The 24,313-nt window shown below is 42.0% G+C and overlaps 1 protein-coding gene across 1 annotated transcript; it reads right to left on the reverse strand.

The window, feature by feature from the left end:
* Window positions 1-1,008: 1,008 nt before the first annotated feature.
* On the reverse strand, window positions 1,009-19,168 carry DCT (dopachrome tautomerase). Its single transcript, XM_069849989.1, has 8 exons — window positions 18,636-19,168; window positions 11,447-11,746; window positions 9,889-9,989; window positions 8,671-8,837; window positions 6,887-7,066; window positions 6,646-6,781; window positions 5,029-5,230; window positions 1,009-1,648 (listed from the first exon to the last, which is right to left on the reverse strand). The coding sequence occupies exons 1-8, from the start codon at window positions 19,030-19,032 to the stop codon at window positions 1,467-1,469; spliced, it is 1,665 nt and encodes a 554-aa protein (XP_069706090.1). The 5' UTR covers window positions 19,033-19,168; the 3' UTR covers window positions 1,009-1,466.
* Between the last annotated feature and the right edge of the window lie 5,145 nt (window positions 19,169-24,313).

Below are 24,313 nucleotides of genomic sequence, written 5' to 3' on the forward strand. Positions count from 1 at the left end.
AACACAGTAACACCCCCCCAAAAAAGCAACCTGAATTTGGAGCTAAGGCACAAGACTGAGCAGCTGTACAAAAAGTTATCCAACCATTGATATCCTGGGCATGAGCCAAGAACATGTGCACTGGGACCCCTCAAACACACCACAAAATAGCAGAAACAGCAGCAGATCATTGTCCACCTGATGCAGCTAGGGCTATTTGAGTGTGTGGTGAGCAAATACTAATTTTTCTTTGCCCCAAAATGTCTGCATTAATTAGAAGTAAGTTTTGTGACCTACATATATTCAAAGCTAAGCATAACGACCTACTGAGAGCTTCTTTCCAGTCCACATGGCTAGTATTGAGTGAGTCTAGAAGAAATACTAGGAATCATTACTAACTGGAATTCTTTATTCAAGGCTACAAAAGCAGAGATTTTCTAAGATTCAGGATCTTACAAAAGGCAAAATCTGAGTACTCCATTAATTTAATGATTATTCCATTAACATAATATATTTAAGCACCAAAGCCAACACAAACTGTTCAGGACTGTTCATTGCGTAAAAACCCTGTCTCAAGGTAACACAGGTAAGCCCCCTAAACGTGGTCCAAATGAAGAAATATATATGGAATATATAAAAGAATGTTTAAGAACAGGGCTATGCAAACCTGCCCCCACCTGTAGACCTGGGTAATGGGAGCTATCTCAGTCTTGTTACCTTGAGTCCTCAGTTCCACACTTTGGAAAATTAAGTCTAGATTCATGAAACAGTACAAAACAGAGAGCAATGAGCACCATTTTCAACTTCTGTCACAGGTCCCTAGCAGAAATAAAACACAAGTGTATACCTAGCTGTAAGGGAACTCCTGCTCTCAAATCTTAAGAGAATTTGAGTTCTCTTATGAGAATGAGAGATTTACCTAATGCTAACATCAGCTTGGTTGGAAATAACATATCGAGTTGATCATGCTTCTGAAATAAACTGTAAGCAGGGGGCTTCTGTAGTAATTTGCCAAACATCATGAAACATTTTGAGCCTTAGAAAAAGACTATGTTATTCAGAATATTGATTGATAACTGTAAAATAATGTTATTTGAATATATATGTAGAGTTAATAACTTTCAGCATATCTCTAGCTGTTAAATGAAATCAAAAACACATTAAAGTGAAAAATTATATCAGTTATTCAAGTTGGTTTTCTTCTATTTGGATTCTCAGCTGTCTTTATCTAAATCTGTAGAGGATGACTTACAAGTGTCACACACTCCAGATAACATTTGGTAATGAGAGGAGTCTGGCCTGTCTTGGGCCTTGCACATACATGCCCAGAGACTGCATATAGTACAATTAACAAGATAACAGGAAAATCTGAATGAGAACAATGTAGTCAGCTGCCAAGGAGTGTGTGATAAACTCTCAGCTAAGATCTCAATAAGGCAATCAAGGTCCCTTCCTACAACAATAAGCAAAGAAACAAAGTGAGGGCACTAGGCCTCTTCCATGTACTTTTTGGGGCTGAAGCTCACATTCACCAGAGGCTCAAAACCTCTTCTCCTCCTTCGGTGCTGGAAAAGTACAAGCAGCAGAATGAGCATAGCCAGAGCTATAAGTGCTCCTCCAATTGTGGATCCAACCATGACAGCCCACATTTGGGTTTCTTCAAGCGAATCTGGAAATAGAAAACATCTGAGGTGAAGGCAGACCATAATTTCATTTCTCAGAGCACGGGGAAGAAAGAAAATGTCCCACAGCCTGGTAATTATGATAACTTGTGTGGCTTAGAGACCCACTGGCCACAGGGGAAGCTGGTAATGCACCGTGTAACCAACACACATACCAGAGGTGGCAATGTTTCCTGCCAGAAAAGTCTACAGCTGCATTTAAACTTCAGCCTTTCAGAAAAGTTAAAGTTTTGAGAATGGGAAAGATTAACAGTGACAAGATCAAAAGATAATTCTCTTATCTAATGTCACTAAAATTATAAATTATTTAAGTAATTCTTTCTATAATGACATTTCAGCATAGCTGTTTCCAAGCTCTTTTGGTCAACAGATAACCCTCCAGTTTTCCCATAGAACACAAAGCAGCCTATTCACAGAATCACAGAATCACAAGGTTGGAAAAGACCCACAGGATCATCGAGTCCAACCATTCCTGTCAAACACTAAACATGACCCTCAGCACCTCATCCATCCACCCATCCCTTAAACGCCTCCAGGGAAAGTAACTCAACCACCTCCCTGGGCAGCCTCTGCCAGTGCCCAGTGACCCTTTCCATGAAAAACTTTTTCCTAATGTTCAGGCTGAACTTCCCCTGGTGGAGCTTGAGGCCATTCCCTCTTGTCCTGTCCCCTGTCACTTGGGAGAAGAGGCTAGCACCCTCCTCTCCACAACCTCCTTTCAGGTAGTTGTAGAGAGCAATGAGGTCTCCCCTCAGCCTCCTCTTCTCCAGGCTGAACAACCCCAGCTCTCTCAGCCGTTCCTCATAAGGCCTGTTCTCCAGCCCCCTCACCAGCTTCGTTGCTCTTCTCTGGACTCACTCCAGAGCCTCAACATCCTTCTTGTGGTGAGGGGCCCAGAACTGAACACAGGATTCAAGGAGCGGTCTCACCAGTGCCGAGTACAGAGGGAGAAGAACCTCCCTGGACCTGCTGGTCACGCCGTTTCTGATCCAAGCCAAGATGCCATTGGCCTTCTTGGCCACCTGGGCACACTGCTGGCTCATGTTCTGTCAGCTGTCAACCAACACCCCCAGGTCCCTCTCCTCCAGGCAGCTTTCTAGACAGACTTCTCCTAGTCTGTAGCACTGCATGGGGTTGTTGTGCCTCAAGTGCAGGACCTGGCATTTGGCCTTGTTAAACCTCATGCCATTGGACTCTGCCCAGTGGTCCAGCCTGTTCAGATCCCTTTGCAGAGCCTCCCTACCCTCCAGCAGATCGACACGTCCACAAACTTGCTAAGGGTGCACTCGATGCCTTCATCCAGGTCATTGATAAAGACATTGAACAGGGCTCGAGCAGTGGGCACTGAGCCCAGGGGAGCCCGACTTGTAACTGGCCTCCAGCTGGAGTTAACTCCGTTTCCCACCACTCTCTGGGCCCGGCCATCCAACCAGTTTTCCACCCAGGAGAGCGTTTGCCTGTCCAGCCCAGAGGCTGACAGTTTCCTAAGCAGAATGCTGTGAGAAACTGTGTCAAAGGCTTTACTGAAGTCCAGGAAGACCACATCCACAGATTTTCCCTCGTCCAGTAGGCAAACTATTGTCAACCTTTTAACCAAAAACACTATTTGGTGTGGTTGTGCCAACAAGCTCCAGATCACATCCTCTGATTTTTAACCACTCCTTGAGGAATCACTTCTGTCTTCTAAGATAATGTTGTTCATTCTTTTAACAACCCTGCTCCACTTAGCTGAATAACTTTATTTTGTGTTTTGTTTTATGCTTTCAGAAGAAAAAATTGCCTGCTGTCCTGTTCTGAAAAATGCTACATGTACTAAGATGGCAATAACTACATTTGCTTAAATACTCAGAAAAAAACTCTCAAAGGGGTTTAAGATATTTAGAAGGTATTTAGACATAAGCTTAAATCCAGATGGCTCACAGTGACTAGAAATGTGATTAAAAGTTGTAAGCCCTGATTTGTATTCTCTGTCAACAAAAGAGTTGAGGGCAATCATGCCTAAGTTCATTAAGGTCTTAAATTGAATTGTTTACCACTTCACTATGTCTCGAGTAAGCGCCAGCAATGTTTAACATATTTTGATTTCTAATGTGGTTACATGAAGTAGAATTGGCAAGCTACATATTTACATAAAAGAGAAGAGTTTGGATGTATGATTTTATAGTCTGAACACTGACCATGCAGACAGGTATAGATATGCTGCTTCACAGTGAGCTAACAATTTATTTAGGTGGGAGCTGAGGTGCAGCAGAACCACAAGCAGCCTATTTTCATCCCTGGGTACCTCATGCCCAAGAGGCAGCAGCATTTCCAAAGTAGGAGGGTGGACAGAGGTCCAGTGGAAGGCATACTTGAATTCCATAAAAGGTAAAGTTTAAATCCTCAGGGGAATTTCTGGGGACACCTGTGAGAAAAGCTCTGCAGAAGCAGCTACCATGTCTCCACAAAGCCAGGTCTCCCCTGCATGAATGCAGTCTGAGGACCAGGATTTCAATCTTTTGCAGTCTATAGACCTTCAAATAGTCTTCACAGATTAAAACCACAGACACTTGGTAAGCATTTAGAAGATGTTTCTGTCTATAAAGGTTAGATAAGCACCTACTGCCTCTCACAGGAACACTGAGGTATAGAAAGAAACTACTTAATCTTTGGTAAAGCAGCTGAAGCACAGTTTTCATGCATTTCTTACACTTCTGCCTTTAACAAATATCTGTAACTTGTGCTGCACATTCTGGATTCTGTGCATAAATACTTTGATTTCTTAGGTTTTGTATTTATCTGATTTGTGGCAAAGGTAATTTCAAATGAATAGATAAATCCTAAGGCATATTATATGGGTATGGAAAATCTTTAAAACTGGGATTTTATAACAAAATGCCAAGATACATCTTTCCAGAGTATCCAAAGATTAATGGAGTTCTTCTCTAATGAGATTCATGGTATGGTATTAGTCAGAGCCCTCTGCAAAACAGGTATTTTGTAATGACTGGCGTCAGCCAGACAAGCTCTCTGACAGAGTGTCTGACTTCTGACAGGTTAAAGGATCCTGTAAGAGGCATAAACAGTTCTGGGAGCAGGAGCCAAAACTGAAGACTCCTCAACCCCAAAGGAGCACCATCATCAATACCAGAGCAGTTCAAGTTGATGCATTTTGCAGCAATGAAGACTAAGGATGTGGACACCTGTAGTTACCATGGTTTACTTCGTGAGTTGTAACTACCTGTGCAAAAATATGTGATTGCTATTGAGCAGGTGAATAGACCCAAGTGTTTTGTGAAAGGTGCCTAATTTTCCATATGCCTGTGTCATTGAAACTGTGAGACCTCATCTCTTGGCCTGTAATAGCCTCCACACCTCTGAGACGTACCTGGCAGGTCTATGGCATAGGTATATCCGAGCTGCTCCGCAGTTTGGAAGAGTTCATTGTTGGTCACAGGAGGGAAAAAAGGGACCATGTTATAGAGTCTGTTGTGACCAATAGGGGCCAGCTCCTCAGGCCAGGCTCTGTCAGGGGGGTTAAACCGCTTCATCCACTCATCAAAGATGGCATCAGTAAAGGAGTGAAGAACCTGCAAATCCAGGCATGGGCACATAAAGTTATTAAGCTCTTTCTGAACTCAACAGCATTCAAAACACTCTCACCTAAGGTGGCAGCAGCTTTTAAGAGAGCAGAGAGTAGTTTAATTTAGGTGGGATTTACATAATGGGAGACCAGAAAAGCCCATGAAAATGAAGTAAATTGATCTCCTGCATGGGGCATTTTGCTGTATTATGTCCTTGTTGCTGCTTGTTCACAATAAGTTCTTTCTCCATTTTAATTATCAGCTGGCAGTGAATGGGCAGGTGAGGCCCCCCTGAGCTCATTCAGGTGAAGGTACCACTAACACATATTTTACTCTCTCTTGTTTTTGAAGACATATGGAAAACTGTGGAAAATTTTATTTCTTCATGCTCATTTGATAGTGTGCCACCAGTTCCACAGCTCCAGGTACCCACAAATTAGATCAGGTCTTGCCCAATGAGTCTATATGTCCATAAAGCACTAATAAAGGAAAGTTGTTTCCAAGCTGAGTTCAGACAATTATTAAAGTCTGGGGTAGTTCAAATCAATTTCTGATGTGCTTTTATTTTTTAACTACCACCAGGTAAAAACTTAGAAAACATAAAATATCTCATGGAAAATAATCTTGCATCTAAAATAGTGAAAAGAAGATTTCACTTGCATAAGAAAAGATTTCATATAGGAATCCAAGAATTATTAAGGAAATAAGCTGGAGAACCACCAATGCAAAAGTATTTGGAATAATTTTTCAAAAAAAAAAATTGCAAACTTAAAATAAAGGTAAGAAAGTTATTAACTTCATTAGAATTTCCCTATATAATCACTCAGGTTTAATATAACAAAAAGGAAAAGAAATTGGCATGAATTTATTAGGAGAGAAAGATATGTAAGCAGAGCCAACTGTTGGGTTTTATTTGCACATTGGTGTTTGTGCTGCTCATTGCAGCACAGCACTGTACCAATGCAGCAATGAAATCACATTATTTCTGTACCCCAAGATATCCTGAAATTGGATGTGCTTCTTTTTAGCCTGTGAAGTTTTAAACAAAGAAATAAACTACTCCATCTACGTCTCTACAAATAGCAAACCCCACTTTCAGTTTATCTTGTTGCTGTAAAATTGTCTGGTCAAAGCTAGTAAATTTAGATATCACCTAATGAAAGGATTCAGGGCAATGTGACTTGGAATGGCAGCTCTTCTCCCTGAAATTTATTTTATATTTCACAAATCGCCCTTGAGAGTTTTTATTTGACCATTATGCAGGCATGGCAATATTCAAGACAAGAAAAAAAAAATCTCCTTTTCCAGTTAAAGGATTTATTTTTAGGGAATTCACTTTACTTCTGCTTTGCAAATCTCTGGTGAGAGAGCTGCCTTTGAACCACAGCCACTGCCACTCATGCTGGGGGAAAAAGACATACCACAAAGATGGGATCATTGGCAGCTGCATGAGGGAGAACACTGGTCCCGTTCAGGAAGGAGTGAACCAAATTATGGAGGCTCAGCATCGGTGAGTTAAGGGCTCCATCTGGTTTATTGAAGCCCTCCAGCGCATTCCTGTGGATGGGTAAAAGCAGCATAAAGTAACCATATTTTGCAGACAAATGGGCACATAAAGAAAACCCATGACCCAGTCAGTTCTGGAGGAGTCAAGGGACAAACCTGAAACTGAAACTGGAATTGCGGAAAAAGGGGGGGCTGTCGAACTGCTGCAGGGAAAGACACTTGCTGACATCCTCTGCCGTGGGCAACTGCTCGCTGGAGCCCTCGGGCAGCCTCCTTCGCAATGGCCCTTCATCACTCCCATTGCACAGCGTGACCAGGCGGTTGTAGTCATCCAAGCTGAGAGTGAAACAGAAAGAGGCACGAGTTAGAAGAAGGTGATGGTGCCTGGCTTTGTTGGCTTTTTCTCCCATAGTACAAGAGAGATCTTGGCTGTACATGTGACAGGGTTAGGGACTGACATCTCCTGAGGCATCTTGGTCACCTCCTGTGGCCTGGGAGCTGAAGATATCACAGGACTGTCACTGCACCATGGCTTTTCATGGCTCTACAGCCTCTGTGGAACATCAGTCATTTGGGCAAGACTCACCAGGCTCATCCTACACACAGAGAACATGCTTTAAAAAAGGCTAGCACAACTCCATTCACACCTACTCCTCTCCCAAGAGCTCTGGAAAAAGAGTTTTTGCTGGACAATCTAAAAGACTCTTGAATTTTGAATGGAAAAACATGTGTCCCCAATAAGGACTATTTTATTTAACTCTTATCAAAGAGAGAAAGAAACACGGAAGTCCCACTGTGGGGTGGACTAAGCAAATGCAAGGAACGAAAGAAAGCAGCATTTCACTTTCCATCCCTCATGCCCTTTTGAAGAAAAGGTACTGCAATGCATTAAATCCTCATTTTCAGGGCATGGAGAAAGAACATCCTGCTGTTGCAGCGTTTGCCTACTAGCTAATGGGGAGCAAGTCCTTTATATCAGGGAGAGAAAAAGAGAAGGAGGAGGGAAAAAAGTGTAACACTCATGAAAAAAATCTATTCAGTATGCACTATTTAGTATAAATTGAGATGGCATTTTCAGAAACTCCTGAAGAGAACAAAAGCCCTTCTTAGTTCAATCTTGGCAAGGCAAAATTTCAGTCACTTCAGTTTTCAAGAAAAAAAAAATTATCTTAGAGAGAAAGTAGGTGCAAGATTTAAAGATAAAATGTCAAGAGGTTCTTTAGGTACCCAGAAAAAGAGACTCTCTTGAAAAGTCCTGAGCTCTTGGTACCTCCATCTGCCTGACAGCACACTGCCCTGGAGCAGACAGAAGAATATTTTATGAGGGTTGTAACCAGCATCATCTTATGTCGTAGCGCCCCAATCCTGCCCGTCAAAGCCCTGCCCTCACCCAAATCAGTATCTGCCTACAGAGAGCTGGCAGCAAGCTCCTGGCTGTCTCATGTTACTTCTCATGAAATCTCAGCCACTTCAAAGTCAGTCCTCAAACTGCACTAAATATTTCAGGGTTAAGATCTCATCCAATACAAGGGAACAGATTTTTCAGCCTCTCTTTAGCTTCTTATATGCCAAAACAGTTTTCTGTTTCTGCTGTCAAAATCAGTGGCGTGTTTGTTACAGAGAACAAACATGCAGACATTTCTTCTTTAAAAAGATAGTTGCCAATGTGCAAACTCTTCAAACTTTTGGCAGCCATAAGTCAGCTGAATAAATCAAAAAAAAGGGTACCCAAAAAAATCATAAAATATACTTCCATAACATCAGGAGGGAAATTTTCACAGCACCATCCATTCACAAACTGACCTGATTCCCAGTTTTAATAAAGGCATTTTGGCTCTTTTCCTGTTGCTCATTCACACTGAGAGAGCAGCCTGCACTCTCAGTGCTCAATGAAAGTAAGGTTTGGTCAGTATGCAAGCTTGCCCTAGATATTCTCATACCTGTTACAAACAATTTGCCACCGAGAGAATCTGGAGCTCTGGCTGATCAGCCCCAGGTCACCTGGTTGTGATGCTCCAAAGAGCTGGTCTGTGCAGATGTCGCATTCATTTCTACCAGTGGCAAAGTTCCAGTAGGGCAGTGCAAAGGAGTCATTACCCATCAGTCGCTGCAATGGACAGAAATGCATTAGCAGGGAATCAGCCTTCAAAGGAAAGAGAAAGAAAGGGACTCCTGCAAGTTGTTTCACTGAGTATTCACTGGATATTATGCTTTTCATTTAGCATTTCAATTACAAACACTTCACAGCACTGCTCCAATTCCTTTCAAAAGATCAGTCGGTCCTAGCAAAGATATTGTCATAGTTACACTAGTGCTGGCCTACACTTCTTTTGGCAATATTAGGCTTTCTACCAATGCAAAGACCAGGCAGGAGAGCAGGAGCAGAGATGAATCAAGCGTTAAGGAACAAAGAGTCTTTCTGAGTGATGTAAGTGGGTAATAGATAAAATTGTGTTTGTGGTTTGCTTTCATTCCAGAAAGGCTAGCCCTGGAGAACAATCTGAACTTCTGTTAATAAAGAAACACAGTACATTTGCTTATGCTTGCTTGTTAAGATACGATTTCACACAGGCAAGATCCTGCAGCTATTTTGATACCAATCATTTTCACTAGAGATCTGCAAGGCTGAAATACAGTACTGTTGCCAATGCAGAAGTAATTCAAATGGAGATGAATCAATGCTTCAATGACTGACTATCTGGCATGTTAACATGAATCCCTCTAAAAGATGTACTGTTAAATATATGCATGTATTAAATGTATATATGACGCATGTAAAGAGGTTAATATTCAGAGTAGCTTTTATTAGGAGGGTATCTTCAATATCTGCAGACAACTGTTACCAAGTTTTACGTGTAGGTGTTGCTTTGATTTTATTAATAAATACTCTTAATACATGTCTTCTGTGCTTAGTTGTGGAAATAAAAAAAAATCCCTGTGATAACCTTCACGTCACTGTTCACAGTGAGAAACTGTTCCATCCTTAGTGTCTTGAAAGCACTAATTTAACTTTAAACAAAAAAAGAACAATGAGCAAAGACTCCTGGGAGTTTGGGTAAGAATCTGTCCTAGGAAATAGCTTACCCTTGGCTGGCTCGACAAAGTCACATAGCAAAAGAGAGAAGCTGCATGAGGAAAGGGAAAGCTGTTCAGCTAACCTGCAGGTCTCTCTCCAGCAACAGCAAATGGTACCTATGCCAAGTAACAAAGGCAGGTCCCTGATGGGAGAAATCGATAGCTGTGAAGGGGCGGCCAGGTCCTACAAAGGGAAGATAAAATAAGCACTTAGGCACCAAATGAGGCTCAAGAGAAAGACAGTACCTTCTTTTATTACCTGAGGTGAAGTTAAACAAAAACTTGCAGCTCTGCACCTCTGGAAAGGGTACATACATCAGAAGCTACAACACTTAAATGGGACAAGTGAAACAAACTCTTCTATGGGTATTCACTTCAGTGCTTCTCAAAACTTCACATTCCCCAAAAGTTGGATATTGTGAAGAATTCTTGTTCCTTTAATGGATTTTGGTTTTAAGAAGCAGTCATCTTGTCTAAAATATTAGCTTCTGGCTGATAGGTACCAATATTATCTCATTCCCTTGCTCAGTGTCACGATTTACACTGTGTGTCTGTCAAGAGAACCTCAGCATTTTCCATAACCTGCCAACTGTAATTCAACTTGTCCTTTGTCAATTTTCTTCAAATTGTGCTTGTTATATCTTGTTATTAGATATGAGAACTAAGACACTCAAAGGCTGGGGGTTCAAAACACTTGTGAATTTGTTTATCACCAAAAGCAAGTGTCAACCCAGATACAGATGTATTTATCACTGCGGCAGCACTGGAAGTTGCCTCTTTCCCTTTGCACGTGACCATTCTGCACCCTGAAGCTCTTACAAGGCCAGAAACTGCTTCCTTCAGCCCTGCAAAATGGAACTGTGTCAGAAGGGGAGACTGAAGAAAACCCACTGCAGGGTAGCAGATACCCTCTAGCAAGGAGGTAGATAAGGGCTGTTCAGCTTGCACAAAAGACTGTTGGGTAGAAAAGCCATATTGCTGCCTGCTCCTGTGAGAGCTGGGCTTGGTGAAATGCGGCTGGCATAGGTACCTCTGTCTGTAAGAGCAATGAGGACTAGAAATACTGATTTTGGAGAAAGCATGGGGTTAGATACCCACATCTCCAACCTGGTTTGGTTTTAAAAGCAGGTTGTGGCTAGTCAGGGAAATCGCATCCTTAGTGACTTGCTGAAGGCCACAGAAAGCAGCACTACTTCGGTCCCAAACATCTCTGCATGGTCCCTGCCTTAACCACTGCAGAGCCCCTTTCCCAATGTTGCCGCATCTACCTCATCCTGTGGACTAGAAATGCCTTTTTAAAGTCAGTCACTGCCTGCTCACACTTCAGTTCACCCAACGGTGGAGCCCATGAACTGCTTCCCTATCAGACAGATCCACCAGGACTGTGGCTGGTGTGCTCCAGACACTACAGGGCATTTGGTCATGGGAACCAGACTGCAACAGGTCTGAAGCAGACCTTCAATTGCAGGTGGCCACCAACTTCTCACCACTAACCTTTTCACTCCGTAGATTTGCTCCCACTGGGACTCACTTCTAGCTAAAGTAACACAGCAGTGTTAAGCTTACTTACCTTTGTTCAGCAATGATACTTTTCACCCTTTCCTTTACCTGCAGAGCCCCTTGGATAAGAAAAGCACTAACCTAATAGCGTATCTCTGACTGAGTAGTAATGAAGCCAAACAAAGTAGTTATAAATACTACAGTTCGCAATTTGTGGTTCCTCTCCGGTGGGGCCCAGCAGACTTAGCCAGTGCTGAGTTGCAATTACATAGTCTGGGTGAATGGTTGCCTTTGCACGGTCCAGAGCATCGAAGAAGTGCTCTCTCTCTTCTGCTGTCAGGGAGTGGATGTCCTTCCTGACAACTGGTGGCTTCCTCGTATTGCAGTCAGGGCCAGTCCAGCCAAACTTGCAGTCACCACAGTTATAGCCAGCAAAGTTTCCTGAATCAAGAGGGAAAGAGCAGTCATAACATTTGAATCGGAGAAAAATAACAGTGAAATGCAGAAGAATTAAGAATTAGCACTCTCTTTCCTCAATGATGCCAGTTCCTGTAAGGGACAGCAGCTGAGCAGCCTGGAAGGTGTGCTAATTGCCTAACAAGAGGGATGGCTCTCTTCGCAGAGTCACAGCAGGGCCAAGAATCACACTCAGCTGACTGGGGAGGTGAAGTGCTGGGGTAGCGGCTTGACACCCCAAGGTGCTCAAAACTTTGCAAAGCCCTCAGGCATGTGAAGAATCTCACTGAAGAGAGGGTTAAGCACTTCAGGTTAAGCACGCAATGAAGTAATTTGCTCTTATGGCTCTCATGGCTCTCATGTACTCCCAGACGTCCAGAATCAAACCCAAAAAAGGGTCTTCTCACGTGGATCCTCAAACACAGGAAAAAATCTCCAAACAAAACAGTTCTCTGAAGGACAAAACCTAGGAAAAACTAGTATCTGTTAGCAGCTGAATTTGGGATCCAACACAGTACAGGACAAGCACCAAGGGTGCTGCAGGTCATGCTTTAAGTATTATTAAATGGTGCTGCAGTAAGGGCCTGAGAAACACTGCAGTATCATTGTTCCCTGCTGGCATTGTTCCTAAGTCAAGGGGTCACTCTAGGCTATTGGCTCAGGCCCTCTAATGTGGTGGAAAAGCCCAGGAAAGGAGAGTCCTGCTGTAAGTGTGGCCTCTCACCCACCACAGCAGACTGCCAGAAGCAGCAGCTTGCTCTCCCTTTGCCAGGGGTGACAGTGAAGGGCCGCTCTTGCAGTGGACATCTGCCTGCTGCCTGCATGCAGGCAGGATGCTGGCACAGCAGCAGTGTAGGACAGTGGATGTTGGTGCCAGCCAGAGGAGGGGCAGAGGGGCAAACAGGGCTCCTCTGGCTTCTTCTCTGGGTTCTTCCCTTGGTTCTCCAAAATCTACGTTGATTCCCTACCCCTACACTCTCTCCAACCCCAGGTACATGCTCACTCAAAAATAACCATACCAATTGTCTTCCAAAATGCCACAAGATCGCACTGCTCCCCGTGCATAGACCCATGACAGGCTTTGGGCCAGCATGGAGATGGGGAAGCGGCTTGTGAAGTGTTTCTGGACGGACAGACAGTCCTAGGCTGTAGGCTTGAGTCTATAAGTAGAACAAAAGTTAACACTAAAGATTTCAGATTGTCAGGGGCTACAGGGCGTATTACCAAATTCAAATACCTGCAAGGTTACAAGGGCCATTACCAAGAAGGTTGTGTAGTTTACGGCTAGCCCTAGGATAAGGGCTGCTGAGTTCTAAACATTTGTGGCAGACTCCTGTGAGACTCACCAAAAGGACACGAGGACTCTTAACTGCAGGTTTGGAGAGCTTATGATTGCTTTGGAAGCTCTGATAACTACAGGTTTACATGCTCTCATAGGTCTACATACTATCATGAAGCTTAGGACCGGTGCTAAGGGATCACAAGGGTGAGAGCTTCAACTATGTTTTGGATCATGCACAGCCCAATGGTAGACCAGGAGGACAGTTCCAAGCACATAGGAGCAGCTGGGGTCAGCTGCCATGCCCCAGCTAGGAGGCACCCAAAGGCAGGGGTCTGCACTGGTTTAGGAAGATGAAGACTCCACAAAAAGCAAGTAGTTTATAGTTTTAGGAAAGAAAGAAGATTATATGGAAATGTTATTATGATGAGGGCAAATATTAAGATGAGGGAAGACATATAAAATCAAAACACTGATTTTATCATGATATCCTGAGAGTTGCATCAGAAGAGCATGACTGATGTTGTGAATTTGATGAACTCTATCTGCATACTTGCTCATTCTTGACAACTCAGCCTAGCTGTTAGAGCCCATCACATACTCCAGCCTGTACTGTCCAGACGACAAATAGCAGGAATATCTTGCAACATCACCTAATTAGGCCATGTATATTGCACAAGTTTCAGTACATGGACCATGAACTTCCGGAAATGAGCGGTTGTCCCCTCACACCCAAAGAAACTCAATCCTTTTTAAGAGGAGAGGAGGCAAGCAGGAATTAACCATTAAGAGATCCATCAACAACCCTTTCTGAGACTGAAGGTCACCCTTCCAGTAATTCAAATGACACATCAACTCACAACATTGGATAAGCATAGCAGTGAAATATAGCACTGACCAAATCAAAGTTAGTACAGGACCGGCTTTGTCCTTTCTGGTCTTGGTATCAGAACAAGACTCCACTAGGCACTTGTTGAGGCTCTTCCTCCCTCAGTGAGTGTCCTTTGAATCTACATAGCCCTAGATGCCCAAGATCATTTCATCGGACAATATCCATTTTTTAGCTATACTCCATCTGCTGCCTCAGGCTATGAAAAGAAATTTGCAAAAGCCTTAATTGATGAGTTATCTTTGTGGGGAAACACCTTTTCTCTGCCTGCATGGCACTGGAGACAGATGGACTGGTGACCCCTCATCTGTTTCCCTTGGGTAGGTGCTAATTATATCCAATTACTATTCTGCAGGGTTTTCTCCTTAACGACCTAATCTGTGAAGTAATCCAAGGGGTCCATTCTTTCCATCACTTCACCAGACACTTTTCAATGGGATATGAGCTTTTATTGAGTAAGAAGGAAGGACTGCAGTGAAGAAGAGATTGGCAAATAGAAGGAGCTGATTTCCAGGCAAAGTGCTATTTCACACTGCAGCATTTCTGCTGATTGTGTTGAACATTTTTGTAACAACCTCAGGTCTATTTGGCAGGGTTCTCTTTCCAGAAATGCACACAATAACAACGCTTTGTGAAAGCAAAAGTTGCTTTTTTATCATTTTCTTTCAACACACTTCATGCATCCCAGGACTGTCATTATGCAGCAGGTGAAATGTCAAGAAGCTGATGAAGATCTGTGGGATTTCCCACATTGCAAACAGGAATGACTGCAATGCTCAGACCTAGGGGTTTTTATGTCTCACCCAAACTGCTTCTTCAGCATTTGTTTCTAAAACACTGTGCGAGGCCACTGGTCTGGAAATGATGCATTGCTGTTTTCCAAAAGCTCATTTACTGCCTTGTGGACTTCCTACATCACAGCACTGTGAAATGTATGTCCCAGTCTCTTGCAGCTTAACTTCAATGTCTGTTATACTGGTAGACTTCAATGTTACAGCTCTAGGAGAGCAGGAAAAGTAATCTCATATAATTAGGATATAGTACATAGTGGATCTTTTTAGTAAGACAGTTCAAGACTCTCTTGAACACAAGGACCACAGGAACATGCAATGATTCATGTCTTAGCATTTTTTTGCCTGCAGTGACTAACACGTAACAACTCAGCGCACAGCCTCTCTGAGGCTATGTCAGGGACATCTGAGGTTTTTCTTACCTCTTGTTCCTAGAAAATATAGTGTGGGAGGTAGTTCCGGCACACAGGCAGGAGATAGTGTCACAAATGGGGTCCAGATGCTCCTTGATACATCCACTGCTTTCAGGAACTACTATTGTACTGCCACTGGGCAAGAAAAATAATCCTGGGTATCTTCCCCATTAACCCTTTTGTCTGGAGATGGAATCACATGGCTCAGGAGCTGTCATCTCCTGTGCCTAATCTCACCATCAGTAATGGTTCTCTTTCCCAATCAAGTTGTGTGAATCTGGCTGTTTCTGGAGGCACTGTGGCCATGCTGCATCTCCCAGTGGGTCAGTCCATGGGCACAACAGTGAGAAAAAGACACTTCTTATGACACAACACTAGGTATGTGTTAATACACACCACCGGTCTATGCTAACACCAGTCATCAGTTAACACTCTAGCTGCGTCTCAACCCCAGTGACTGCTGGAGCTCACAGACAGGGATTTTTCTGCCTCTGAGCAATCATAGCATGTGGCTGGCCTTCATACATTGAGCATAACAAAAATCAATAACTCCACCAACTCAGTGTACTTTCTTCAGTGAAAAGGAACCCATTCAACACTCTCCACCTTCTGCTTTGTTTTACTGTACCAAGATGAAAGTTGATGCCTCTTCCTTTCACAGAAATCAGTTTAATAAACATCATTTAACAGATGAGGAGAAAGGAGTCATTTTCAGACTTCTTTAGCCATTGCATTAAAACAAGACTTACACTAGATTTGAAACACCAGCATGCTGCAGTATCCCAAGGGTAGGATCAGGATTGCTACCATGTGAGACAAATGGTTAGCTCTTCTGTCCCTTGTATCTCTTAATTTGGACATACTCTCAGGCTGCAGGATGTGTAACATCTGCACCTAACACAGACTTTAACAGGGTCATCAAGGTATGGTTATAATTTAGTATTGTCCTGCAGCCACATTGCCCTATTATAAGTCAAAGAAGTAAATTTTATAACTACTTCAAAAGCTCATTTTTACCTAGTTGGAGGCCCATCATACCAGCTACATGGCTTAACTGGCATTTTGCTTATAGTTAAACAACAGAATTTAAATCTTCTGTCCCCAGCATGATTAAATATTGCAAAGGAATGTGAAAAGATTTAAATATTTTTTTTCTCAAAAAATAATAGAGTAATGTTCAGCAAATGTCAGCTTTAAAAATTGGCAGGAAAAGTTATTCATAATTATGTTTACCTCCTCAATGAACTCAAACTATGTCATTGTTTAATCGCTGTCACAATCTGTACTAGCAACCACATGACTGACCACCGTGTTTTTTTCACGATCATCTTCTGTACTGAGTTTTTTAAATGCTACATGAGATCTGTATCTCATTAGTACAATTTTATCCTTTAGAACTCAAAATAGCATTTTGTTCTTAAGTCTTCTAAAACAGTATTCTCCTAAGCTAAATCTAATTATCCCACTGAAGTACTTTGAATGAGCATATTTAATTTATGTTACCTACCATAAGTACCATAGTCTTCTATGTCTAATAAAGACCACAGGTAACACCACATCACTCTGATGTGCAGACAGCCAATCAGTGTATAAAACAGAGTAAAAAAAGAAAATACAACAAAATACTAATAGACACAGACACAGGCTCGCCAGCATTATAAAAGCATAAGATCTAATACAAATCCCACACAGCTGCAATCTTCTTCAGATTCTCCTAGAAATTACTTTGCCTCCAGCATCAAGCTGACCACAGCAGAGCAGAGCCCAGGAAACCTTTCTCAAAATCTTCCTTAAGGATGCCTGCCACCATAATGTTTCATCATTGGTGTATTTACATAATAAAGATTGCAAGGAGAAAGAGGAATACAAGTGAAATAAAAATGCAGTAAGAGAAAACAAATTTAAAGAGCTGAGGATTGCAGACAGCTCAGCAGAAGTAAGGCTGAATGAAAGGACACTACATTCTGGTCATGTAACCTGGGTTTCACAGAATCACAGAATCACAGAATAACCAGGTTGGAAGAGACCCACCGGATCATCGAGTCCAACCATTTCAGCCCTGCAAATATCAAATGCTGGTGCTTACTTCTGCTTAGACAAGCAAATTAATGCCTGCCTATGCAGACCATTTCTGTCTGCACTACTCTTCAATTTACTCCTAGGTTTTGATGCCCTAATTAGTCAGACTGTAAATTTTGATGCATGTCCATGTGCTTCAGAGCTCCTCTGATTCAGGGTCTGTGCCAATATGTGATACCTGACTTTAGTTTTGGAGATATACAAGAATCTTTTAAGTGTCTGGAAAAGTACTTCCACATAAGCATTTGAAATCTAGTCAAAGGAAGAAATAAAAAGTGATTTATACTCCAAAGCCTGCTGTTCTTATTTTGAGGAGTTTCAGTAATGCCATCTACCCATCCATTTAAGTCATCTGCAACTAGCTTTTTGCTTTTAGTTGATAAGAGTGCAGCAATACTTAACCTTGTAGGCTGAAATTTTCTGCAATGCTTCTTCTCAGGTTGATCTGGGCTTTTTGATACTGAAAGCCAAGGCATATTTAAGAAAAACAGTTCGGCTAGTTATAGGAGTCAAGTTGAAAGAAAGCAGGCTATTCTTCCCATGTTAAAAAATTCAAACAACTTTATGTTCCCAGCAAGAAATCCCAGGCTGCATTTGAAATCTGCCTAGCAGATGACTTCAGTGCTAGAAGTGTGCTTTTTGTCTGAGCCCCAGTGCCATCTCCTGCAAGCCCAGCAAAGCAGCCTGGGCTGAGGCTGCAGTTCCTGCTCATTTTAACCCTCTTTCAACCAGGGCTGCTGCTGAAAAGGGGTGCGGTTGCTGTATCCTGACCTGACCTTACCTTTTTCCTCCCTTCTTCCTGCCAGTACTAGTGAACTGATCTTTTTAGCCAGGTTAGCATTCCAGCACATCTGCTCCCTGATCCATTTGGGCTCAAGCACATGAACACAGAGGCCCATGTAAAGTCATGTGGGAAGGAGTGGCTGGAGATGGAGACAAAAAGGACATAATGGCCTTTTTGGTACTTGTAAAGACCTATTTCAGATCAAAATGAGTTGTAGACTTAGCTAACAACCCTAGGAAATACCCTGGCCAGACAACCACACATTTTTAGTGCACAGGAGTATATCACACTGCAAAGTACTACTCCAAGAATAAATCTCTAATCAATGAGAACTGATCCAAGTTCAGTGTGTCAAGATCAGCAGTTACAGGGGTTTGAACACAGCACTGAAATGTCATCAGTTCTGTGGAGAAAGTTGATGAGTGGCTACAGGGACAACAAAGAGGAAAACTCAAAGATCTGTGTGAGAGAAAATGCCGAAAAAGTGCCGACAGCATCATGAACACAGTAGTATTTTTAGGAAATTGGTAATATTCAAAGCCTTATTGATGCCTTATGCTAACTGGGTTGTTTCTGGCTTTCAGAGTAAGGTTAGTAGACCCATTCATCACCGTTCGCTTACCCCAGTACCCCTCTCACCTGTGCACCGACAGCTCTGGTTGAAGAACTTGAGGGGCCACCATTCCCGGTCATCCACATTTCGAAGGGTGTAGGGGCCACTCCAGGGCTGAGTGTCCACCTGCACCTCCTGACATTGTCCCCTGCCCTGCAGGGACCCACAGATATTGCCTGGCTCTGTCCCCAAGGGTGGGCAGCAGCGTTTCAAGCGAAGGGCTTCCACAGTCATACAGGCGCGGGGAAACTGTGCCTGTGCCCGAGGGGGATAGCAGCAGCTCAGGTAGCCCAGCGCAGCCCAGAAGAGCCACCTTAGAGTGCCCATAACAGCTGGGTGCAGGCTCTGCCGCTCCACTGCACCTAAGCCAGCGGAGCACGGAGATTGCCGCCGTGGCACAACCTGGCCTTGCTGCGGCTCCATGCCCAGGCCAACCAGGATAATCCCTCTCACTGCTGAGGATGCTGGTGTCGGGTGTTTGTTTAATCCTGGCCTCTAATTGCCTTGAATGCGGTTCAAAAGACACGAGCTTTGGCTCTGCAGTGCCTGCCCAGCAGCCACAGCTTTGAGCAGGGTTTATATAGAGGTTGGGAGAAGGCCTCATTAGAGGGATTAGCACAGCACAAATCCTCGTGTTTTGCACATGACATCAAGAAAAGGCGCCAGCATTAGAACAAGTTCTGTAGGCTTTGGCATCTTGCCAAGAGGGTGAATACCTCAGAGTTATTTCTCCAAGCCTTTCAAGAGCTTTGAGAAATTGATGGTCTCCTTTTAGCTGAGGTGGCTGGAGAAATAGGTTTATTCTTTTAATCAAAAACCTGGAAATGGATGATAAATAAAAGAGGAAACTCCTTCTCTTTTCAGTTCATTCCCTGCAAGATAATACTTTCCACAAAAGCAGTAACAGTTGAAAAATAACTGGAAGCACAGAGGATATAGGTGCATCACTGACAAAAATTAATAAACCTGGTAGTAACAGTTTGGGATGCGGAGTGCTGACTGCACAACTCCAGCGCTTGTAAACATCTGAGTGGCAAACAGAGAGGGTTCCTTTCTTAATAGCCTTTTCACATGCAAAATAAATTATTTAATTGTTTTTAAAGGGTGAGTGGTCTTTGTTTGCTCTTTAATCCTTTCCCCATCATTACACCAGAGGTTATTTCGGGGCTGGTCTGGCTTCTAGACTTTCAGAACCATCACAGCTGAACATTTATTGCCCATCTTGCAGGAGACAGTCTGCAAGATCAATATACACACTAGACAAGCAGACAAGTGGTTTTGTTCAGCACATCGACAAAAATTACTTTAAAAAGCTCATAGCATGCAGAAGGTTTTGCCCACAGTGCAAACCCTACGTGCCAGAGGAATAAAATGAATAAATCAAAATAAAGTAGTGATAAGTCATGAGAAATACCTATTAGTTCAGCTCCACCAAACTGAATAAAAACTGGCAATCCCCTCTGATTCACAGAAAGCATTCTCTACTCTCTCCGCTCCACACTTCTTATGTTTAGCCATTTTTTTTATGTACATATAATGAAAACAGCTGTAGTTGTATCTGTACTATTCAATATTTCAATGGATGTTCACCCATACCATTCTGGCACAAGTCATCTATTACCTTTGCAGCAAACTTACTGCCATCACGCAGCTAAAGAGTTCATCCACACTGCAGACACTGTCATCAACACTTCCACATTCTCCAGTTTTTATACAAAAAAAATTTATTACTTGCCAGACAAACTAAAATACAATTCTACTTCATTTTAGGAAGTTCAAAGCCAATTAGCAGTGCCACATAGTCTGAAATGGGTTTCAACTCACCCCTCCCTTGGGATTCAGTTCACCATGAACTGGATTTTGCCTGCTAATCTCGACACAACTAACTCAAAACCACTAAACATGGCACCTCTCTTCACTACTCAGCACCTGAAAACATCTCTCTGGTAAGAAGGATCAGTCTTTGAACCTAAGTTAGAAAACATCTCGAACCTAAGTTATCAACATACTATCTGAGAGTAGTTAAAGTGAACACAGATTTATCAGCATCACTTAAAAATCAAAAAATATGGATAGTATAGAGCTAGCTAACTAAAAGCTGGAAAGGAGGTGTCTATATGTAGATATGTGTCTAGGCAACCATGATAATCAAAGATGGCTCAGTTCAGACACCTACCTAGTGCCATTTGAGAGCCTATGTGAGATGGGAAGAGTAAGCACGGAGAAAGGCGAGGTACTGAGGCAGGCTACGTGAGGTAAGGCAAGGAAATGTGCTTCTAATTTAGCACACAAAGAAGGAGAAATGTGTAATTTTCAGAGAAGTTAGTGTGTGTAAAAAAAGGAATAGCAGACATGATAATATAGAGATTACTTAGGGAGCAGGGGAAAGAAATCCCTGAGTAGAAGAGTGGCACGTACATTGCTTTTCTTATTACTTCCCTCCATCATAACCACATAATTTTATGAAACTGGGAGCATGCTACCACATGCAGTTCTAGTATAGATGTAGGGCTAGCCTCTTATCCTCACTGACGCATCAACATTTTAAAAGTGTCTTCAGCGGCCAGGAGCACCTGGATGGACAGAAAAAAGACAGACAGATCCTGCATCCCAGCATCACCATGTCACTGCCCATTGCAGTCCTGCCAGCATCATCAGCCACATGCCGCTGCATGACACTGTGCAGAAGACACCGAGCAAAATTATAAAAAGGCAAGTTGCCTTTCAATTAGACATCAGGAAAATGGTAGGCAGTGTCCATTCCTTAGTGTCTGACTGTGGAGAAGCTCCCGCAGCTTTTGCGCTTAAATAAAGGAGACATTGTTAGGGCTGCACAATATCAGCACTATACCAGTTTACAAAATAGCACGTTGAATGACTTTTTATTTACTATGGGATTTTACTATCTCTTGAAAAATTATGAGTGCTGGGTGTTGGCTGTGTGTTAGCCTGCAGCTGTCAAAGGACTTTTCAGGCAGCGAATCTGAGCACATGAGCAGTGGACAAAACCCTTTTGATCCAGACCATGACCATGCCACCTTGTCCACACTTCTGAGACAGTGGGTCAGGCTACCACACCTGAAACCATGTTATATTTATTAGTTAAAGTGTTTAGTCTTTATTCTAGAAGTACAACACAGTATTTGAGCTACCTTGCGGTATGAATCAGTGCAAAGGTTCACTCCTAATATCAAACTTCCCAGCCTATCATCAAAGTGTGGCAAACAGATATAACCGTATGGATGCAAATGCATTTTTAGGATAAATATGTTCCCTTTTTTTTTTTTTTTTGCAAGAAAAGGAATAAACTAAAAGAATACTCAAGGGTACAGGCAAGGAAATTATTAAACACAGCTCACCCAAGTAATACAGAATTCCTGAGCAGTAAGTAGGCAGTGGGTTCACATTTTTTTTCTCAAAGACAGTATTGTTTCCTAGGCTCCTTCTACTGCACAGATTAGTATCAAGCCAGAAAAATATTTAGCCTTTGGAATTTCTGAAGGAATTTTGGCCAAAATACAACATTCTACATATAAATTTATGTGGAAATTGATGTATCAATAGAAAGAATAAACCACATAATAATTCATAACGGCAGGTGCTAATTCTGGAGATAAGAAAGATAATTCTACAAGAAATACTGGAGGCAAGTAAAAGTTCAGGGTCAAAGTGGAAAGAAAAGAGACAGGATGAGCAACACACAGGCATCTGCTCCACAGACAAAAGAATTTCAAATTAAAAAAAAAACCAAAACATAATGAACTTCACCATACGATAAGAAGCAAACTCACCCAGTCAAGTGAATCCAATGTATCTCAAGCCAAGCACTCAAAAGCGATGAGCATTTCTGGAAATTTTGGCCATTGTGAATATTTTTTTTTATGTTCTTTGAAGAAAATATTATAGTTCTAATTTCTTGTTCTGCCAAACCACCTTTAAATTAGCTTAAGGGTATTTACATTACCATAAACCTCACCTGAAAAAGAACAAATTATACTTCTGTCAAGTAAAATTTCAAAGTTAATCTGCATTAGCAGGGCCTAACAAGAAACTCAAATTATAATACATTAGTACATTTTTCATTGCTCCAAAGTTCATGTAAAATAACTTTATCTTATGCATGACATGAAACTGTCCATAATAAGAATGTTTTGAATGGAAATGAACCCCTGCTAATCTTTACCCAAAGCTTATATCAAATCCACCTTTTTATTCCTATAAATATTTTGGCTGCTGTTTTTAAGTGTTGTGAATTTATATGCTTCAAATTTCACAGAGGAAGAAGCATCATCTGAGGCATGTTTTTCTAGCACTGCCAGCAGGAATGTATTGCTTGAACGTTTATGAAAGTCTCTCATTGGCAAATGTGTGAAGTAAAGGTATTCATTATAGAAGATGGAAGTCAATTTAAGACTAAAATACCTTCATTATGCATCTACCATGTATACATCTGCCTAGGAGCTACATCTATTTAAGTTCCCATTATGGCAAATTGTTGTGACAGGACAGAGAGTAATGGTTTTAAATTAAGGGAGGGTAGATTTAGATAGATACAAGGAAGAAATTTTTTACAATGAGCGTGGTAAAACACTGGGACAGGTTGCCCAGCGAAGTAATGGAGGCCTCATCCCTGGAAAAATTCAAGGTCAAGTTGGATGGGGCTCTGAGCAACCTGATCTAGTTAAAGATGTCCCTGGTCACGGGGGGGAGGGGGTTGGACTAGGTGACCTGTAAAGGTCCCTTCTAACCCAAAGAATTCTATAATTCCATGATTCTATAAATAAATATCTTAATCGGTACAGTCCATGGAGCACAAAGAGTAACTCACCTGGAAGAGAGATCTCAAAGACATAATTTTCCTAGGAGATTCAGGAAACCTAGAATACACTAGAAGAGAAAGCAGTTAAGTGCCCCCATAGAAGTAAAGACTTCAGAGTGCGATTATGCATGACTAGCCACCAGGGATAACACAATTAAGCTATTTGGCTGCACAATGAGCCATGTTAAGTGACCTGACCAAAGTAAAACTTTGTATCTTAAAAAGAAAAGCTCCTCCTGCATATTAAAAACAGATACTAAACAGAAATCCATGGGAAGAAAGGCTTCCCTACATCCATTGATCTTGTTTTTATCTGACTCTCTGAGTTACCTGGGTGCAATGAGATCTACACAAAATCTTGTAAGTCATTAGCTCTGAAAAAATCAACTCCCCATTTGCAGAAAAAAATCTTTGTTCTCTTAGGCTTACATCTCAAAGCAGTACATCTCAGAAAAATAGCTTCTCTAGTATTTCAAAATTTTCAATAAATTGCAATAAATTGCAATAAGGGATGACCTAAGTAGAAAAAGAATAGTTGCTGCTCTGTTCCCTCATTTGTTCATTCACTACCCATGTAGGTTTCTTTATGCTTGCACAATTAGCTTTCATTTCTAGTAAGTGTGATGATAAATCCTTAGAATTTGGCATCCTTTTACAAAGGCTTTTTGATTCCTATCTCTATGCTGGGATTTTCTTCCTTTTTACTTTGCTGCCTATCCACTCATCTCTGTTCACTCCCACCCTCCTTAAGATCAGACAACTTTGACTCTCTTCTCCATTCTTTCTCTTCCCATCTCACTGTGCTTTCTCCTTCTTACATAGGCTCTTATTCATACATGCCATCTCTTTTCCTTCCTCCAATACAGACAACTCCTTTTTCACCAC

The sequence above is a fragment of the Phaenicophaeus curvirostris genome, chromosome 1 (genome assembly GCF_032191515.1).
Source record: "Phaenicophaeus curvirostris isolate KB17595 chromosome 1, BPBGC_Pcur_1.0, whole genome shotgun sequence".
NCBI lineage: Eukaryota > Metazoa > Chordata > Aves > Cuculiformes > Cuculidae > Phaenicophaeus > Phaenicophaeus curvirostris.